General features: G+C 35.4%; 1 protein-coding gene across 1 annotated transcript; it reads left to right on the top strand.

The window, feature by feature from the left end:
• Positions 1 to 3,929: 3,929 nt before the first annotated feature.
• On the top strand, positions 3,930 to 16,495 carry LOC114751506 (vacuolar sorting protein 18-like). The gene is made up of 24 exons (XM_028940174.1): positions 3,930 to 4,052; positions 4,701 to 4,863; positions 5,226 to 5,438; positions 5,547 to 5,686; positions 5,834 to 5,929; positions 6,249 to 6,316; positions 6,486 to 6,587; positions 6,808 to 6,955; positions 7,061 to 7,204; positions 7,289 to 7,408; positions 7,530 to 7,586; positions 8,007 to 8,066; positions 8,220 to 8,327; positions 8,937 to 9,079; positions 10,392 to 10,470; positions 10,594 to 10,656; positions 10,813 to 10,943; positions 11,031 to 11,136; positions 11,750 to 11,938; positions 12,489 to 12,716; positions 13,415 to 13,570; positions 13,791 to 13,952; positions 15,237 to 15,359; positions 15,955 to 16,495. Exons 2-24 carry the CDS (start codon positions 4,701 to 4,703, stop codon positions 16,129 to 16,131), a joined length of 2,976 nt encoding a protein of 991 aa, XP_028796007.1. The 5' UTR covers positions 3,930 to 4,052; the 3' UTR covers positions 16,132 to 16,495.
• Positions 16,496 to 21,809: the final 5,314 nt, after the last annotated feature.

Below are 21,809 nucleotides of genomic sequence, written 5' to 3' on the forward strand. Positions count from 1 at the left end.
CTTAATAAAACGTGGCTCTAAACTGATGTTCTGCTTAAAGATTACAGTACCAACCATTGATATTTATACATAACCAAAAGTCCACGAATTTTTATGGTGTGATACCATAATTTAGCCTCCAAACTATAACTTGCTCTTAGGAGTTTCAGGCCCTAAAATGTTAGATTGTATTTGGGGGATGAGATTTTAAGAAATCCCAGTAGCAAGATCAATAAACCAAAACATTAATATGCATCAATTACAAACAATCCAACCTTTTACTATTAATAGGGAACTACTTTACCTCATACATGTAGCACTCTAACATGCAATAGCCAAGGCACATAAAGCAATGAGTATAGCTACACAATCATCATCATCTAGTTCAACCACATAATAGCACATGAAATTGCATAGCAATCAATGCAACACTCAACATTAAGGTCAATTAAATCTTACTACCTTAATCCAATGCTCTTTGATTTTCTTGTTCTCCTTTCTTGCTTCCACAAATGCCAAACCCTAACATGGCAATCCACAAAAAGGGCAGCAAGAATCATCAACCATTCCTCATAAAAATTAATAACATCACTCAAGTAACTCCTAAACCCCTTAAAGCTTCCATCTTTGTTTTTGAATTTTTAGAGTTGGTTTCCATAAGCCCTACCAATTTCCTCTTGACTCATTCCTACATGATGTTTCATGTAGATTCCAAATATTTACTTGGATTTAACAAAATAAAATTCCTTCTTTCAGTTTGAGCTTGGCCGAACCACTATGGTTCACTTTCTAAAAATTACAACTTTGATTCTATGGCTTCCAACACTTGTTCTTTAGGTTTACCCTACACTATTTTCTATTTTTTACATAATAAAAGCCTCAAAACTTTGAAAAACACAGCCTAGGGTTTAGATCTTACTTTGGCCGAAATGGATCTCATGCATTATAACAAAGAAAACACTTAAAAAGCAACCTATAACCTCTTATAACCACTAGGATCTATCATGCTTTGAGGTGTTCTAGCAAGTTTGAACAACAAAACTTCCCTACCTTCTTTATATTTATTTCGTCCAGCACAATAAAAGGGAAAGAACCAGAATTTTCAACCATCAAAAACAAGAGAATCAAGCAAGGAACAACATAGAATCAACTACTAACCTTAACTCCAAGCTTACTTGATCCAAGATGGTTGCTTTCTTCTTGTTTCCACTTCAAGCTCACTCCTTTCTCTTTTGATCTCTCCTTGGAAGAAATATAGATCTGAAAATGGGGGAGGAAGACCTCACTTAATGCTCCCAAAATATCTCATCTACCCACATTAATTAGATGCCAAATGTCAAGTGCCTACTCCTTCTTGAATTTTCCCTCTTAAATAACTTAAATCATAATGTGATTAAATTCCAAAGTCAAGATCCTCTCCATTGGTACGTTAGTACTTGGAAAGCTTTAATTACCATCCATTGAAGGCTTGACAAGTGGCAACTTATGGGCCAAGCAAAGTGCAAGACTCTGATTAACATTTTATCGGTGCATTTTTACTCCGGGTTTAACTTCTTTTCTATAATTACAGTGCTCTAGCCTCTGTAATTATTTTCTGTTAGATCCATAAATTATTCTTCTCATTTTTATCTTCCCAAATTGCCCTCTTTGTCTCAAATTTAATTTCCCAATAATTAAATAAAAAGGAAAATTATTTTCCTTCTTTTTAGTGATTTTTCCTGTTTTCAAAGGACTTGGGAAAAAATCTTGGATACTTGAGGGTCTTCTTTTAATTTCATAATCTCTTATAATTCCTTGGGATATCATAGGAATTTTCTTGGGATTTTATTCTCCTTAAAATATTTACTTGGAATTTTCCAAATAAAAGACCTTAAACTAGCTTAAATCGCTATTAAATTCCTTTGTAATTTCTCTAAGGGCAGTTTGGTCATAAAACCAATTTTATAATCCCATATAATTCTCAAAGGATATCATCCTTATTTTTTCTTAATTTTCTTAGGCTTGGAAATATTTTTTCATAATCATTCTTGACTAATTTTCCTTAATTAGTCAAACTTTTTATAATTGGCTTGGAAAACTATAATAATTATTTTCCACCAAAATTCTTCTATTTCTCCTTGTCATTTTTGACCCTTAATTATTTAGGAATATCTCTATTTCTAAATGTCATATTACTGGATGTGACAAAAATTCTTGACACTTGATATACACATAACATATTAGAAATATATAACCTTTAAAAACCACTATAGCCAAGCTAATTATAATTCATTGTTCCTTAGAAATTCCTAATCACTAATTTATTTGAGATAATGTATGATTTATGTTCCTCAGGCTTTTCCATTCACAAACTTGTTACCTAACAATTAAACATTCTACAAATAACAGTTATTCCAAAAGACTGGATATGTAAATAACAAGTTCACTGTTAGAAGTATAACAAGTTCATTATTGCAAATGACAAGTTAACTATTCAAAATAACAAGATAAGTTATGAAAATAAGAACTTCTTCTCTTGAAATAACAAGTTAGTAGGAAGAGAAAAAACAAAACATAGACATTCATGTCCTACACGAATTCCAGTCATGGGGGAAAAAAGGAAATATACTCAAACCGCATATGATATATGCATATGTTTTCAAGTAACAGTATCATTCTATTAAACAATCATATATAATATAATATTACATGATATATACAAGCCCCTGCATAGAACCATATAAGAAGGGCAGAGTCAATAAAGAAAATTTTGACACTAGCTGGGGAACTCCTGATACGATTGTTCCATATGTCTACAATATGCTCAAACAAAAGCAGCAACCTAATTAATCATCAACTCAAAAATCAACTTAACTGTAATCTTAGAAATTCACTTAAACAAACCCTTTTTGATTAGCATTAGGAAAATAATAACAATCATAACATGGGGCAATGGATCAATTCGCACCTCCAAAGTCTTTTTATAGTGTAGTGATGAATAAATCCAGAGGAGTAATTATAAAATCTATAAGCCGCATGTTGCAACATATATTGAACCAACCTCTACCTCCTTAGAATGATTTTGGTTCTTTGCTTCACCATAATACATGTTTATGAGGAAAAAAACCAAATCGATTGTTAATATATATATATATATATATGTATATGTATATGGGGTGCATTCATAGGAGTGCCTTAGATACATACCCTTATTTGACAAGCTTTGATTCATCCTCTGACAAGCATTTCTTCCAAAATGTAATGTGCAGTATTGTTCCCACAGGCCAAAGTTCCGTAATTGCGACGCCAACAACACAAAGAGAAAGACTTGAATTCACTAACAATGGTGAACCCAAATGACCTAGAACGAAACCTAGAGGCGTTCAATTTCTTGATGGGAGCCACCACCTCTACCGACAACAGTGGCGACAACTTCATCTCCCGTAATTCGAATAGCTTGTTGGGAAGAGGAGTAGTAAAAGATGGATTTTGAAAGATGGGGAGTAGAAAGAGAGGGGAGGGATCCAATGAGAGAGATTGTGACTGCAATTAAGGTTATAGGACATGTGTTTATGAGCATGGAACATATAAACATGGACGTAGATATGAGAAGAGGATATAAGAAACACGGGGACATTTTTGTCTTTTAACCAACATCTCATAATTTCTATGTGGGATTGGGTCTCTGATAAGAACTATTTAAATTCAAAAACTCAAATTGCAATTTTATATATTTTAACGTTTTTATTTATCATTTTTTCTGACTTTTATTTCAATTTACATTTGCAGAAGTAAATAAAATTCACTTTTATCAGCGCTCTCTAATCTAAATGGTAACCCTTGGATGGTGGACCGAACACAGTGACAATGTGAGAGATCTGGAGAATAAACAGAACGACGCCGTTTCGAACAGTGGCATGCTTGGCCCTTTCTTCGCCGTAGATCAACTAGACAGTTAGAATGAATCGGAGTGCTGTTTCGAGTACCGATTGGAACTCCAGCTCCGGCCGTCGTTGCTCAGTGCTCGCTGGCACTCGGCTCCGCCGTCGTGTAGCCATCTAGCGCTGCGTTTCAGGCCCGACGATTTCTTTGAAGTAAGTTCCAAAACCACCCACTTTCCTTGTTCGAGACCCCTTCTCTGATTCACCTTCGATGTCGTCCATTGCTTTCGTATGTTCTAGTTTCTTTATATGAAATGCTTTCTCCGGCGACAAAAGCTGTTGTCCACTGCTTTCAATAAAAATACGAGACTCTTCTCTATAGAACATAGCTTAACTGTATCGATATGAATGTGCGTGCCAGGAATTCTTTTCTTATGCGCTAAAACCATGGTCCTGTAAACACAATCCATTGATGAGGTCACTTGAGTAGTTTCTCCTTGCATATGCATTGACATTGGTTCAGACAGAATAATCACTGGCGAATACTTGGGTGCTTGTTTGAAATGAAAGCTAGTTTAAACATTGAGTAGATGCTCATTGTGAATGCGATTGTGCGGAATCCAAGTGGATCTACCTATTTTTACTTCAATTTTCTTTCAAACCGCTTTCACGAACCAAACTGCCCTTAATGTAATTATAATTATAATTATAAGTTCCATTGCCGTGAAAGGGCGCAAGATTTGGGAATTCAACGTCCGATCATCCCACAGTTTATATTTATTTCTGCTCTGGGTTTTTCTGCCATTTGCGCTTGAGTTGGACTTTATTTCTCATTGTCTCGCTAAATTGTCTTGTTTATAGATGGAACAAGGGAGGCAGGTCTTCGAAGTCGACCTTCTTGAAAGGTATGCTGCAAAGGGGCGCGGAGTTATCACATGCATGACTGCTGGAAATGATGTCATTGTGATAGGAACTAGTAAAGGCTGGGTCATCAGGCATGATTTTGGGGTCGGTGATTCATATGGTAAAGTTTTAGTTTTACTTATAATTTCTGAGTACCAATTTTCCATCAGCTGTTAAAAGTTGCTATGCACTTGGAGGTAGAGATGAATTTATATCCACAGGTAGAAGTTGCAGCATCCGTGTCCTTTAATTTTTATTTCTATTTGGTACTTAAATTCATCGTGTTAAGTTGTGTTCTTCTCAAGCTCAGGAGTTGTTACTAGTTTTAAAGAGGACCAGTTCTAGAAAGCTTGGCTTGATGCTAGAACCTGAAGTTGTTTCAGCAATTGGAATTTGGATATCTTACACCCCAATTTGCTTGATGAGAGTTTTCCCCCCTACATTAGCTAGTGTTTAATATCTTATTCTGTTTTGGCAATATAGAATTCGATCTCTCTGCTGGCCGGCCTGGTGAGCAATCTATCCATAGGGTCTTTGTAGACCCTGGAGGCAGTCACTGTATAGCCACTGTTGTTGGTGCTGGAGGAGCTGAGACATTTTATACTCATGCAAAATGGACAAAGCCCCGAGTTTTAAGCAAGCTGAAAGGCCTTCTTGTGAATGCTGTTGCATGGAACAAGCAACAGATAACAGAAGGTAGTCGATCACTTTTCTCTCTCTTGCCAATTACTTGATAATTTATTTACAGCAAAGATTTTCCTGCATCTATTTGTTTTTGGTGTTCTTTTCAATTTTTCAAAGCAGTTTCCACAAAGGAGTTCATTATCGGCACAGACAATGGCCAACTTCATGAACTTGCTGTGGATGAAAAGGACAAGAAAGAAAAATATATTAAGTTTCTCTTTGAATTAACAGAACTTCCAGAAGCTTTTATGGGTTTACAGGTACTTCTAGGTTTTGCTTGCTCTTTGTCCCAGTTCAATTTGTAAGAAAGATTCTATGGTTTCATTTCTTTTTGAGAAATTGAAGTGGCAGTCCTTTTAGTGTTGTTACTAAGGAACCATTGACTGGCTGATGTTCATTCTTTACAGATGGAGACAGCCAGCTTAATCAATGGAACTAGATATTATGTGATGGCTGTTACTCCAACACGACTTTATTCCTTCACTGGCTTTGGGTCACTGGAAGTATGTCGAATAACAATAAGTTTTCTAAACTTTGATTTTCCCTTAATTCCTTAGATTTTGTGTGATTATGAATTCATGAACAAATGAAAGATGCTCTGTTTGTTATTCTGATTATTTATATATGTTGCATGTTTTTGCTGCGCTATGACTGATTATTCATGATTAAATTTGATATGCAACTGTGTAGTTGTTAAAATTTCTTTTTGCTCACTTTGAATAACTTATTGCTAGGCTTTATTCATTTTCATGGTACTCTTCACTATCATCATCTGAGCTCTGCTCTACTCTCACTTGATCAATGATCATGATATAATTGCAGGCTGTTTTTTCGAGTTATTTACATCGAACGGTGCATTTCATGGAACTTCCTGGAGAAATACCAAACAGGCAAGTGGTTTAAATAATGGTACTTTTATGACCTAAGCACACACAACATAAAAATAAGAACAGATTTGGAGGCTAAAAGTTTGCTTGATTATTACAGTCTTTCTAATTAATTTTACATGCATTCAAGATTTCCCATATGATGCTTCTGTTTCTATTTGGTTTCTTTCAGTGAGCTGCATTTTTTCATTAAGCAACGAAGAGCTGTGCATTTTGCATGGCTTTCTGGTGCTGGTATTTACCACGGGAGTTTAAATTTTGGTGCCCAACATAGGTAAAATTTGACTTGGTATTATAACCACTCTCATTAATATTTGATGTTATATATTTTAATTCTGTGGATTCTTCGAATTTTAATTCAGGTGTGGTCTGTATACTTCATTAGTTTTTCTTAATATTTCTGTAAATGTTATTTTTTCATAAAATCCTTTCATGCTGTTGTTCTCCTTGGAGTCTATCTGTTTTTTCCTCCATTCTTTTGTTAACTTGTGCAGTTCTCTGAATGGGGATGAAAATTTTGTTGAAAGCAAGGCTCTTTTGGATTACTCAAAATTAGTGTCTGAAGGTGCAGAAGTAGTTAAACCAAGTTCTATGGCATTGTCTGAATTCCATTTCTTACTGCTAATAGGGAATAAGGTCAAGGTGTGTGTACTTGTCTATACAATTGTGTTCGCTTCATATTGCCTATGTAAAAACAGCTTCTTGTTGGTGGTTTTATGCCTGTCTTCTAAGTTTAAACATTTGTAGGTTGTAAATAGAATTAGTGAGCACATCCTGGAGGAACTTCAGTTTGATCAAACTTCGGATGCAGCACCAAAGGGTATTATTGGACTATGTAGTGATGCCACTGCTGGTCTGTTCTATGCATATGATCAGAACTCTATCTTTCAGGTTTTTACCCTCTTATGAGTGCATCCTTTTGTTTTCTCAGGTTTAACTGGTAATCTATACTGCTTTTGGATGTGGTAATTTTAGGTGTCTGTTAATGATGAAGGTCGAGATATGTGGAAGGTATATCTTGACATGAAAGAATATGCAGCTGCTTTAGCAAATTGTCGTGACCCACTTCAAAGGGACCAAGTATATTTAATGCAGGTACTGGTCATTTATCTACATAATCTAAGCAATTGTTTATCTGGCTCCAGATTTTTTTCTCTTTTGAAATTTCTTACCATAAAGCAAAGTCTGGTCTTTGACCGGGACTTTTTTTGTGCAGGCTGAAGCTGCATTTTCCTCAAAGGATTTTCTTAGAGCTGCATCTTTCTATGCCAAAGTATGTTCTTTTTTTAAGTTGCTTATTTGGTTGCATTTAGTTTGTAAATTAATACATGAATTACCTTTACTTTGTGTCAATTACAATTAATTGAAAATAAATGTGCCAGTCCATTTAAACTCTCAACTTCAAAATACATAGAGCCATGTTATTTTTTGAATTTGTAATGCCATATCCTTACGCTAGGCCACTTGATATATTATACTAGTGCTGTTATTAAATTTAAATTTTTATAGTTGCAACCCTTTTTATGGCATTTGGTCTTATATGCATTGCAAAATTCTATTCAATTAATAATGACAATTTACCATTTATCATAAAGTCATGTCAAGTTGGACCAATGCCATATCTTTCGCTCAAGTAGTAATTTGGTTTTTATCATGGGAATGAGAGAAAATATGATAGTGATTTCATTTGCAGATTAATTATATTCTATCATTTGAGGAAGTCACTCTGAAGTTCATCACTGCTGGTGAACAGGTAATTCCCATATTGTTGCTCTCTTTAGCTATATGGAACTCCGGGGCTAGCCTTCTCTTGTCATCTTAAACCTGGATTTTTTTTACTGCACTACTTGTCAGTTTGTTTTAATTACATATGTGAAAATTCACCGTTATATCTTCTTATTTGCAGGATTCTTTGAGAACTTTTCTATTGCGGAAACTTGATAGTTTAGCAAAAGATGATAAATGCCAAATAACAATGATATCCACATGGGCAACTGAGTTATACTTGGACAAGGTTCTTCTGAAATCTTGGCACTTGGAAGGACAATTTGTTCCTCATTTTTATTTTTCTTTATATCCTTTGCTATGCTCTAACCACATTGTCTGGTAATGGAAGAGAAGGATGCTTATTTTTATAAAATAATCCCAATATCTCTTTTTAAACCTGACATGTATTCTCAGCATTTTGCGTTCCTCTTTGTCTACACACACACACACACACACACACGCACACATATTTTTTTTCACCAGAGCTCTGTCTATATTGACTGCAGAACTTTTTTGTGTAACTATAGCCTTGTCAAAAGAGTTAGAGGATGTGAAAGTTTATTCTTTGTTGGAGAAGCAAAATAATCCGAACCATCCATATGAAATGAAAAAATTGCCATGCCTGGCAGTAAACTGGCTAGTATCAGTTTATGATTTGGTTTTAGGAGTTGGGAGAGAGGGGGAAAAAAAGGAAATGCAAGGGTGCAATTTCTGGGACTCCTTTGAGATTTTTTTTTGGTGAAAGACTCCTTTGAGATTTTTGGAAAATAGAACTGCTACTTCAAATATATTCTTTACGGATTGAATTAGGACATTTTTTATTTTAAATTGATTTGCTTTCATATCCGATCTTTAGATAAATCGACTGCTTTTGGAGGATGACTCTGCTTGGGAGAATCACAACTCAGAGTACCAATCAATCATTAGAGAGTTCCGTGCTTTTCTCAGTGACTCCAAGGATGTATTGGATGAAACAACAACGATGAAACTTTTGGAAAGGTATAGTTTGGTTTATACTTGATACAAATACTTCAATGTGTCTTTTCTTCAATTTTATCAGGACAATTACTTTAGATAACACAGTTGAGTGCTCTCAACTCTTTATATTATGAGGAATTCAGAGAAGAAAACGTTCTTTGATCTTTTGTTCTATTATGCAAAAGATTGCTACAAAATATAAAGGGAGCGTTGACCACATGACAAGCTGATCAATCCCACAAAAGAAATAAGACATGTACAGCGGTTAAGAATAATAATTAGCCAATGGATAATGACACAAAAGAAAATAAGATAATTACACCAGAAAACATATATGAAACGAATAAAATCCTTCTAGAAAGGTCAGGAAGCCAGCAACAGGAGGCTTGAGATTCCAACATGTAAAGTTTACCATTGTATGAAAAAATGAGACAAAAAGCCAAGAGTGTGCTTTAAGCAGTCGTAAGAGGTACATGGCTGCTGCTCGATTTGAACAGTTTGTAGCCTTGATTCCTTTGATTGCTATAGTGAAACTTCCTTAAGGAAACTGTTATATTTCTAAGATGCGTCCTTGAATTTTTTTGAATTTTTGTCTACGGATGAAGTGTATGTAGTTGACTGTCACACTGATGCTTTGTTCAGCTCCTTTGTAATTTTGTATCTCCTGAAATTACAAATTGAGAACAGGAACTAGAACACAATTTGTTATTTTTAAAGAACGAAGTATTGGTTTATTGATGTCTTTTTGTGGAAGATGCTATATGTAAATATCAAAACATGAAAATATTAACTCCTTTTTGTCGTGCATGCATGGATACTGTGCGCACGTTTTCAAAAAGGTTCAAGTATTATTTGGCTCTAAGTGGATCATACCAACTAACCCTAACCCTATGCATTTTATTTTTCAGTGATATTGAGTTTTAATGCCTTGTACTTGAATCCAAACGCCATCAATATTTCAAAGTCATTCTGCAGTTAATTTTCATGTCACTTTGGCAGTACAGAGTTGATGTTAGAAGTAGCAAATCCAAGCGCATTTATTTGGGCTTAGATATTTCCAGTAATTGTTATTATTAAGTTTTTTTTAAATGTTTAATTAAGAAGTTTTTACAGTCAGATTAAATCTGATTAGTATTTTATCTTTGTCTAGATTTTTCTTGCTGTGTGTTAGATTACCCCTAGTTTAGACCCTATTTATGTATTGCTTCATCAGTAATGGACAGCAAGCTGAGAAACATTTTTACTCAGCCTATTTTCTACAGTTGAAATCTTGGTTAAAGGTATCTTGTACGCTACCATCATTTTATAATTCTACTTTTGTAATTTTCAACAGTTATGGAAGGGCTGAAGAATTGGTTTATTTTGCTAGCCTAAAAGGCCAATATGACATTGTTGTCCATCATTACATTCAGGTGGTTTAATCTTTACTCAGGTTCCAGTTCCTGATCTCTTTTGTTGTTAAAATATAAAATCCATGAGTGGTTATCTCTACCTTATTCCTTCTTAATGCTTCTTATTGTGGGTTTTCAATTCAGCAAGGAGAAGCGAAAAAAGCATTGGAAGTGCTCCAGAAACCTGCTGTGCCTGTAGACCTTCAGGTACCGTTCAAGCTCTAAGATTTGGGCTGTGATGGTCTATTTGCCTATTCTATCTTGCTTCCTGAGCTTATGTCGTTGCTACTCTGATTATAGGTTGGAGCCTAGTAATTACTGTTTAAAAAATCTTACAAAGTAAATGTTGGGTTCATTATGCAGTACAAGTTTGCTCCAGATCTTATTGCTCTTGATGCATATGAAACTGTGGAGTCATGGATGGCTACGAAGAACCTGAACCCAAGGAAACTTATTCCTGCAATGATGCGTTACTCAAGTGAACCTCATGCAAAGTACAGCTTATTCACTTCTGTGTGCCTATCACACTGTGCAGAAAAGAGTTCATAAATTTTCTTTTCTTTTCTTCATGTGGCATGCAGGAATGAGACGCATGAAGTCATCAAATATCTTGAATATTGCGTTCATAGGTTGCATAATGAAGACCCTGGAATTCATAACCTGTTGCTTTCTTTATATGCAAAGCAGGTTGAATAGTTTACTCGTTAGATTGATGTGCTTTTTATATCATGATTATGGTAACTTTCTCAGATTCTGATTGCATCATGGTATCATAAAGGTGCAATATCTAGATGGAAAGATGTGTACTATCATGGGATAAATGGTTGTTATTAATCAGTCATGGTTGAGATGCCTTTGTATGGAATTAGTAATCTCTGCCTGGTTTATGTCATGCACTTGAATTCTGAAATTCTTCTAATATTTAATATCAAGTTTAAAACTGAAATGTCATGGTTGAGCCGGCATTTGTAAACATATAGCAAATTTATATCAATCCACATTAAATTATTCTTATGTATGAAAACAAAAGCCTTCATCTTTACTGTGTGTTCATCATTAAAATGTTTTAGCATGATTTTTATTAGTATATATGCACCCGGCCTTCTTCACAAAATCATATGCAACATGGAAATATCTATTGACACTTGATTTTGAGTCTTAGAAGTTGTATCATTTCTTATTTCCTTCAGGGGAAATTTGGTTTGTCTTCATGAGATCTGAAGAAATGGAGGACTTATTTTGTTTGTACGAGACTTTAGGCATATATGTATTTCACTTAGGTTTCCTTGCTAATGACCAGGAAGATGATAGTGCACTTCTTCGATTCCTACAATGCAAATTTGGAAAAGGACAAGAAAATGGCCCCGACTTTTTCTATGATCCTAAGTATGCTTTACGTCTTTGCTTAAAGGAAAAACGAATGCGTGCATGTGTTCATATATACAGCATGATGTCTATGCACGAAGAGGCTGTTGCTCTTGCACTCCAGGTAACAGTAATGCTTTTAGTTCTTGCAGTCCAATCTATCATAGGCATTCTTGCAATAATAATTTAGTTTAGTTCAAATATCAGCTTTATGAAAGTTTTGATATGTTGGATCAGTTTTAGACATGTCTTCTGAGGATGCTGGTGGTAGCATAACATTTTCATTAAGTTGATGAACAATTCATGGATGAAATCCTGAATATATTTTTGTGTCCGGTCCTTGGCTCAAATAATGCCTTCCATTGGAAAAGTATTTGGACTACTGGTGTGTTGACAGCTTTAGGCTTCGATCTGTCTTTTTTATATTCCCCCTACTCCATTCTGGCTGGATTCTGGCTGTGATGGCTAAAGCCCAAAGGCTGCAGTCATCCTGTAATCATGGAGCTCTTCAAGATCTATGTAAAAAGTTAAGCCATTTTGAAATAGAGGTCCTCTGATTTGTGATGTCTTCACTGCTTATGCATGAAAGATAATTTTGAAGTCTTTTACCTTTCTGTAATTCTTTCTTAAGATTTTTGGGATTCTGTAGAGAAAGTCGCTTTATTTTGTGTTAGGTTGATCCAGAACTAGCTATGGCTGAAGCTGATAAAGTTGAAGATGATGAAGACTTGAGAAAGAAGCTTTGGCTCATGATTGCCAAGCATGTTGTTGAACAAGAAAAAGGAACCAAAAGAGAAAATATAAGGAAGGCAATCGCATTTCTTAAAGAAACTGATGGCCTGTTAAAGATTGAGGATATACTACCCTTCTTCCCAGACTTTGCCCTGATAGATGACTTCAAGGTATGGCTAATTTTCGCTCTACTTTTTCCACCTACATTGATTAATTTCAGACTCCGGCTCTAGTCTGATCAATACATTCGATGGTACTAATTTTAACACGAAATCTGTAGTGCCCCCACAAGTAAGGCACGATGAGCATCTCACTGGAAAGTGTAGAGAGGATGGAGAAAATAACCCATTCCTTTATTACTCGTCTAGGATCAAAGAATACAAAACGTTCATTTAGAATTTTTTACATCATACCCTTATGATCTTGTGTATAAAAGATAAATAATATAATCACCTATGCTTGTAACAAGTTCATTTGATATGAGATAAGAATCCATTGTATGGTGAGGCATTCGATCCACGTATATTCACTACAAAGGAAAAAAGAACTTGATTGGTAATTGAAATTTATTAAGAGAATTGAACCCTCCAAATTGATCTTTTTGGGTTTTAATCACCATAATTTTACTAGTGGATCGTGTATAAAACGTGATTCTTGTCAGCCCAAGCATATGCTACTTTTGAGAAAGTAATAAGCCGTGACCGTTCAGACATCTTGGCAATGTTATATTGTCTTTTTTTCCTTTTGGGATGTATCTGAAGAATATAGGATCCTTTTATGCCAAGTATTTCTGTGCTTATGATAATTATATTATTGAACTTATTTTTTCTGATTTCCTTCATTGGGGAATTTGTCCGAATGAATGCAGGAGGCTATCTGCTCATCATTGGAGGATTACAACAAACAAATTGAACAGCTGAAGCAAGAGATGAATGATGCAACACATGGTGCTGACAACATCAGAAGTGATATCAATGCACTTGCTCAGAGATATGCTATTATTGATCGGGATGAGGAATGTGGGGTATGGATCTTCCCAATAGTTGTGATAGAGCAGCGCCTCTTTCATTTCAAATTGTTCAGATTTTGACTTGGTCATCAGATATATTTAATCTTTTTCTGGCCTAACATTAGATGTATTAAATCTGATCTGCATTAGTTTTGCTGCTCACTGCATACTCAGGTCAGGACTAACTTGTCTCTACATGCTCAAGTTTGGGCTCACTTTTGAATTTGCTTCATAGGTATGTCGACGAAAAATTCTAACTGCTGGCAGGGAGTACGGCACGGCTCGTGGTTTTACATCAGTAGGACCAATGCCTCCCTTTTATGTCTTTCCATGTGGACATGCCTTCCATGCACAATGCCTGATTGCCCATGTGACTCGTTGCACTGATGAAGCCCATGTAAGTACAATATCGTTTCCTCCTATTTATTATTAGACATCTCATAATGACTTTTCTCCTGTACTGCCTTAAATTTTATCATTCTCAACAAGATCTTTATTTGTAGGCGAGGTCAGTGAATTATGCCATTCAAGTTTACCTTTTTTTTCCCCAACAAAGAAAACAAATTTGACAAATTTTAAAGGCAATTATCTCTGGGTGTTAGGAAAAAAAAAAAAGAGTAGATTTGGTTCTTAAGGAGTTGATAGGGGTCAGTACTCTTGGTTTCCTGGAAGCAAACCATGGGAGAATACTCCTTTTTCCCCGTTTACCCTGAGTTTCTTGAATTTTTGTTATGAATTCATTAAATTAAAAGAAAATACACTATGCTGTCGCACAAAAATGCTGCCTGCACCTCAGTTTTGTGGTCTGACTTGTAAGAGTTCGGTACTCTTGGTTTCCTGGAAGCAAACCATGGGAGAATACTCCTTTTTCCCAGTTTGCCCTGAGGTTCTTGAATTTTTGTAATGAATTCATTAAATTAAAAGAAAATACACTATGCTATCGCTCAAAAATGCTGCGTGCACCTCAGTTTTGTGGTCTGACTTGTAAGAGTTCGGTACTCTGGGTTTCCTGGAAGCAAACCATGGGAGAATACTCCTTTTTCCCAGTTTACCCTGAGGTTCTTGAATTGTTGTAATGAATTCATTAAATTAAAAGAAAATACACTATGCTATCGCTCAAAAATGCTGCCCGCACCTCAGTTTTGTGGTCTGACTTGTAAGAGTTCGGTACATGTATGAAACATGAAGTTATGATCTGAGCGTAGATATCTAGTTTTCATGATAACCTAGTTGACATTTGAGAATGAAACTTGATCTCGTTTTATTGGCTATGAAGTAAAACAGCTTCATCTTCACTGTACTTGGAAATGCTTAATACATGATTGGGATAACCCCTTGTTACCTATTATTACTATGGGATGCATATCGTATTTTCGGTCGGCATGCTAGTTGAAGGTGCTGAGGGGCTGGTATTCAGGCTAGTGTCTCTCACAACACGAGAGATGCTGCCAGAGGGCGCTTTTCTCTGCTTTCTAGGAGAGCACCTTCATTCTCACCTCTCTTGATCATTTGGCGTAGATAAAAAGCTATCTTCATTTGGCTTGTCTAATGTTTAATTATTAACGGGACCACATTGCTTCCCATAGCAGTGTAATTGCCCCTATCCTAAATTAATATTCGTTCTTATTATAGCTTTATCAACATTTTAAACTGAATCTAATGGAATTTGTGAATGTTGCAGGCTGAGTACATACTGGATCGGCAAAAGCAGCTTTCTTTGATGGGTGGTGAAGCAAGGAGGGACTCCAATGGTGCCCTTTCTCCTGAAGACTCAACCATACCTAGCATGAGCCCAGCAGACAAGGTTTGTTCAGAATATTTTGTTATTATGCATTAAGTAACAGGTATAAGATGAAATTGGGGAAAAACTTGCGCTGTGCTTTTGTTGTTGATCTTCATTCTGAATTCTACATATTCCTTGTTTTTTTAATTGTACATTCTCGTGGTGTTATGGCGTATACTTGACTGCTGGAATCACTCTTGAAGAAAATCAATCTATAACTATTACTCCTCCGGTCCTTAATATAGGACCCAATTCTTGAGTTGGTTTTGGTCCTAAATATAAGACCCATTTCTCATATTTTTTAATTTTCTCTAAATTACCCCTATGGATACTCCCCCAACCATAATCAAGTAGAAGAGGGAGAGGGGGTATTAAGAAAGATGATTATGGTGTTTTAGGAAAAATGTGTCACTTTTCTTATAATTAACTAATTTACCTAACTTCCTTAATCTAATCAAATTAGTTAAATGGGTCTTATATTAAGGACCGGAGGAGTATTTTATTTTCCATTTTATGCGTGAGCATTTTGGCTCACTCTACATTACACCAACAAATGCTTAAACTTGAATGAAAAATGTGAAGTTAGCAAATGTACTGATAGTTAAATTGATGGCAGCTCCGATCACAATTGGATGATGCAATAGCCAGTGAATGCCCATTCTGTGGCGAGCTGATGATCAAAGAGATTTCTTTGCCTTTCATCCTTCCCGAGGAATCGCAGCATGTTGTGTCGTGGGAGATAAAACAAAATGTTCACGTTGGAAGTCAGAGAAATATCCCTCTACCTGTGTGATAGACTAGGATGCTGCGTGCTTGCTGTTACTTGCTTCTGGTTCACTGTTATGCTTAAAACTTCCGATGGCACAGGTTGGAAGGCTGGAACTCAATGGAATAGGATGTTTCATGGAGTGTGTTGGTTGGTTGTGGTTCTTTCAATACATGTATGTGTGTGTGTGTGTGTGTGTGTGTTGTTTTCATTTATGAGAATTTTCATTCTGACCCCATATTGTAATTCATACACCCAATGCCCACTATAAATCGGTTCTCGTCATGTTTTTCCCCTTGAGGTCAGTCTCTTGATATGTACTTTTTTGTAACTAATCGTTGCACTAATGTATTTTTGGGCATTGTGTTATTAGTAAGCTTCCTCGTCCCAAGGTTTAGCTCTTCCTTTCTTATTATTTTTACTTTTTCTTCAATCAGCGATTGTATTCTTCCTTGCTCAATACAAGATGCCTCATCAGTTAACAGTTATGGCTCCAGAACCCGCATGAATGAAGCATCCCAGCTATGTGAATGATGTCAAATCCTGAACCATTATCTCATGTGGAAGCAACTCAATCCCATCTTTTATATTCATCAATAATATTTTAAAGTGAATGCATAAATTAAATGTTGATTTTTTATATCTAATAACTTTTTTGTATGTTATCTGCATCTAAATAGGTTGTAATTGAACCTGGTGATTGTGTTATCTAACTGACCCGATAAATCATTTTGATTGGTCAGAAGCGTGAAAGTTCCTCCATCATTTGCCAGTGACTCTTGAGAGCATAGAACTTCTAAAAAGAATTGGAGCAGCAATAGATGCAATTATCATTATCCTCAAAAGTACAGTCTCCAGTCGGAGAAATTACAACCTAAAAGACCAAGCTTCCCTCAACGATTAGAGTTCAACTTTTTTCGGGCCAAACTATTACAGTTCTACGTTAAAGTTTAAACACAACAACCATTCATCCACTACCGAAGTTGGTCAACCCCTTTTTTGACCCAATCGGTATCCGTCAAACACGATTCGGATCAAATCTCTATCAACATATATTATCTCCGGCGACCTTGGCTCTACATATCAGCCCTCACCCCAGCAATTCAAGTACATGACTTTTCGCAGAGAATCGTCGGCTTGCCTTAATCAGCAATCGTCATCACAGTTCTCCATGAACATTTGATCCCATCATGCCAGACAATAGTCTAGGATCCGACGAGTCTCCGGCGAAGGACAACCTTCTTCGGTTTTGTTGAATGGACTTAAGGCTGGTTATGCACTTTTGGCCAGGGTACTAACGTGTGGCGGCCATCCAAACACTGCTTGGGCAACTCATATTTCTGGCTGATATCTTCACGAAAATAATTCGGAAATGTTGGATAATTGAGAAGGGGAGAGGAGCACGTAGACACTGTCATTTATAGAGGAAGAAGAGACGAGAAATTTAAGCATTAACAAAGGTTGAGGAGCAGCCGTTTGCGCTGCAGTTTAGAGATTCTCTCATCATCGGTTTTCTCCTCATCCCTCGTCATCTCTAAATCTCATCCATCCAATAAATCTGACAGCTGAAAAAGAGACACATCATGAGACTTTTAAAATCACATCTAAAACCTCCGTTTTCTTATTATGCAAAACACATAATAAAAACTTCTGATAAAATTTGAAACTATAGAAATTTAAAAATATCTTAACAAATTAAACATACAAAGCTACGATCCAAAAAAAAAACACATATACAAAGAAAATTTATAATAGGTGCAACAAAAAGAAAAAAATTTCTAAATGGAGATAAGTTTGAGTTTAAAAAAGATACTTTTTCAATCTTTAATATAAGACATATTTAACTAATTTGATTAGATTAAGAAAGTTAGGTAAATTAGTTAATTATAAAAAAATATGATATATTTTTTTCTAAAATACCATAATCATCTTTCTTAATATCTTTATTCCCTCTTTACTTGATTATTGTTGATAGAGTATTTGTAGAGGTAATTTAGAAAAAATTAATAAATATGAAAAATATGTCTTACATTTAGGATCAAAATCAACTCAACAATTAGATGTTATATTAAGGACCGGATGAGTACTATCTATTGTTTGATAGAGAAAGAGTTATTTTTGCCTTACTCCTCTTGGAATGAAAACGAAGCCACCGAAACGGATATCTATTTCATATAATTAAGTTAGCAAAATGAGAATGAATGTTGAAGACTTGAAGCTTTCTAGTCGATGATGGAACAATGAGAATGTTTCCTGCCAAGCTGAAATTAAGAAGGAGCAGAGGTGAAAATTTGCGGTCAGGATCACAACACTTGGATGGTGAAGATTCATTTTTCATAGTCTTGTGTTGTGGTACATTGTAAGCTCTTCGATCACTTGAATGGACAAGATTTAGAGATGATAAGGGATGAGGAGAAAACCGATGATGAGAAGATCTGCTCCCGCCAACCTTCTTTACGGGTAAAACAACAGCAACATTCCTTCTTCCTATTAATTTCTGATTGTGTGTATGAGCTGAGGAAAAGACTACCCCACTAACTTCGGTCCATTTTCAATCCAACATTCTCATTCCTGTGAATGTAACCTCAGGGCGTTTGTAGAGCCTGGAGGCAGTCACTGTATAACAGAAGGTAGTTGATCACTTTTCTGTCTGTTGCTAATTACTTAATCATTTATTTTCAAAAAGATTTTCCTACATTAACATGAACTTTTTGAAAATTTTTTGACGTAATAGGAATTACAAAAAATCATGCCAACCTCAACATATATGTGTGTGTGTGAGTAAATTGTCAAAAACATTATGCACTGTTGTTCTTCAGGTTTGCACAGTGCTTTCCTATACTCCGCCGCAAATCCAAATACAGCAAGAGTTGAATATCAGGGATTCAAGGGCTTTTTTTTATCTAGATGCTGTAAACAGTACGAAAAAACACCAAAATGCGACAAAGTCAAAAGTATTCACTGAATTGCTATATTTGAAATCATTCTATTAATTTCTAAAGAGCTGAGATTAACAGCGTTTTCCCAAGGGCTGCAGCGATTCTTGGCAGCATGGTGACAGCTCAAGAAAGACTCACAGGGGTAAATTTCCAAGACAAGCAAATGGAGACTTACATGCGCGGGTCTACTACCACTGACTTTGAGTGCTGGGTGGACGTCGATGGCGCTTTTTCTCACAGTACGAGCAGTGCTGCATGTGGCAGTGTCCTCAAAGATGGAAACGGGAAGATCTTAGAAGGTTTCCAGTTCAGACTACAGACAGGAGACGCCCTCGCCGCTGAGTTATGGGGATGTATGTTGGGGCTTAAGAGAGCTTGGGACAATGGCTTCAGAAATCCTGTGCTAAGATGCGACTCTCAAGAGGCCTTGACCCTTATCAAGCATGACTAGGATTCAAACCCAGATGAAATTCTGACCATCTTTCAGAGAAAAAAGAACGAATGGATCTTGTAGGATTCCCAAGAAATTCTTTCACGCTCATGTCACGTCGAGGTACTGCAGAAGAAAAAACCGCAAAATCCAATCCAATTTATCGTAATCGATTAGTTAACATGTTGGTTAACCGTATTTTGAAACACGGAAAAAAATCATACACGGGGTTTGTAAATAAGTGATTGTCTGATAATGAGCAAGGAATATCTGTCCTTCTACTAAACAGGATGTATTGAACTCTGTGAAGATACGTTGTTAGGTGTTCCATTTTTATTTTTCCATTGAGGCCGAACCTAAACCTGTGCTCGAGAGATAGCTGTCCATAAGGGATGTATGAATTCTCGAGAAGAGAGGAGCCGTGGTGGTCCCCCCGGACCGCCCGGATCCCACGAGTCATCCGCCCTGCACCCACCCCCCTATATGCTTCAACAGGAATCACACAGAGGTAGATTGATACAATAGAAACCTCAGAAAACTGCCAAATAAAATGTGTCCCAAGCCGAAATATCACAAGTACCACCCTGTCCTGGACTATCGCAAGGAAAACTAAGAAATTGAATTTCAATTATTTGTGGAAACATATCAATTGGTAGAACCCTTGATAAAAGAAAAAGATGCTGTATATGAATCACTCACATATTTCTAGAAATTCGAGTGGAATAGAACAAACGATGTCGAGAAAGAGTACCTTCATTTCTATATAATATAAAAATGATGGATGTAAGAATCCACGGCTAATGGCGCCGGATCTTCACGAGGATTACAGGCTCATCAGGGAAGTAAAAGACATGATTGACCGTGAATGGAGGGTGGAACTTAGCGCGCACTCGCTGTTAATCGCTGCTGCCCTTGGGAACACGCTGTTAATCTCATGATGTTATTTTTTCAATATTTATTATTCTTTAAATTAATGAAAATATTAAGAGAGAGATATATATATCTAATTTGTAATGGTATATATTCAAATTAATTAAATATGTTTATATGAATTTAGATACATTTATTAAATATATATCGTAACAAAAATATAAAGAAAGAGAATTTGAAAAGAAAAAAGAGAAAGGGAAATCAATTGAAATCAAGTGATGAAGTTTTGATTTTTCAAATTATTCATTAGAAGAATGATTTTTGTTCACTTCATACAAATCATTATTTGTTTTTGAAGAAATCAATAACCAAAATGATGATTTTAGAAGTTGTTCATCTCAAGAATGTTGGAATATTTTTAAAATGACGAGATGTGTTTTTAAAAAGTCATATCCTTATATAAATTTATTAAGTTAATAAATTTATATGAGAGGTTATGTTTTCATATAAATTAATAAATTTATTTCAAGATTTGTATTCTCATATAAATTAATATATTTATATGAAATATTATGTAGGAAGTTAAAACACCAAATGACCCTACATATTAAATACATTGTATTTATTTAAATTATGTTGGTTCATGAACCAACATATGGTTGTGACTTTTTATTAATAAGGTATTATTCCAAAGGATATCTCTTCAAGACATCATTCCATGGTCTATATAAACCCCTCACCATCACTTCATTTAGAGATAACACAACACAAACACTAATATCAAACTCATTACCTTTGTCTTTGAGTGCATGTAGAGATAGAATCAAATTATCATTTTGTAAAAGCTATTATTGTCTTTACTTGAATCTTGGAAGTGCAATCTATATTCAAGGGTCTTTGTTGTATCCTAAAGGAAATTTGTCAGGCTTCCTAACTTGCACCTTATAAGATAAGAATATGTGGGGGCAAATTAAACCTAAAGGACAGTGCTGCCCACGTTTTGAAGATATCGTGCACCACTTTCTTCTTCATCTCTTCTTCTTGTACTTTCAAAGAACCATTCTCGCCAAATGGAAAATGATTTTACTTGTAGCATTTTGATCATTTCTTTCCGTAAAATAGTATTTTGGTATTTTGTTTTACTATTGTTAGGTTTTCGGTTAAAAAAAAAATCGGATTCAAGCTTATTAATAAACTCAGCTGGCTTTTCATTTTTCACACAAGAATTTCTAGTGTTAAAGTGCAAATTTTTTCCAAAAGTTTTCTCTAAGAAGTACTAGGATCTCTAGAGCTTTTTTTTAGAGTAAATTTACCAGAAAAATTTAAATTTGTAGTAATATTACTTCCTACCAGTAAAAATGCTAACGACTAGTGTTACTATTTTAACTGTCAATGTTAATTTTTTAATAATAAGAAGCAATATTGATATGATATTAAACTTTTGCGGCAAATATGCTCCAAAATAA

This window comes from Neltuma alba, unplaced genomic scaffold (assembly GCF_004799145.2).
Source record: "Neltuma alba isolate B1F8T4 unplaced genomic scaffold, ASM479914v2 tig00006957_pilon, whole genome shotgun sequence".
Taxonomy (NCBI): domain Eukaryota; kingdom Viridiplantae; phylum Streptophyta; class Magnoliopsida; order Fabales; family Fabaceae; genus Neltuma; species Neltuma alba.

Coding starts and splice junctions, on each gene's coding strand:
- LOC114751506 (XM_028940174.1), top strand. CDS start 4,701: ATGGAACAAGGGAGGCAGGTCTTCGAAGTCGACCTTCTTGAAAGGTAT. Junction 13,571..13,790: donor ATCGGGATGAGGAATGTGGG/GTATGGATCTTC, acceptor TTTGCTTCATAG/GTATGTCGACGAAAAATTCT. Junction 13,953..15,236: donor GTTGCACTGATGAAGCCCAT/GTAAGTACAATA, acceptor TGAATGTTGCAG/GCTGAGTACATACTGGATCG.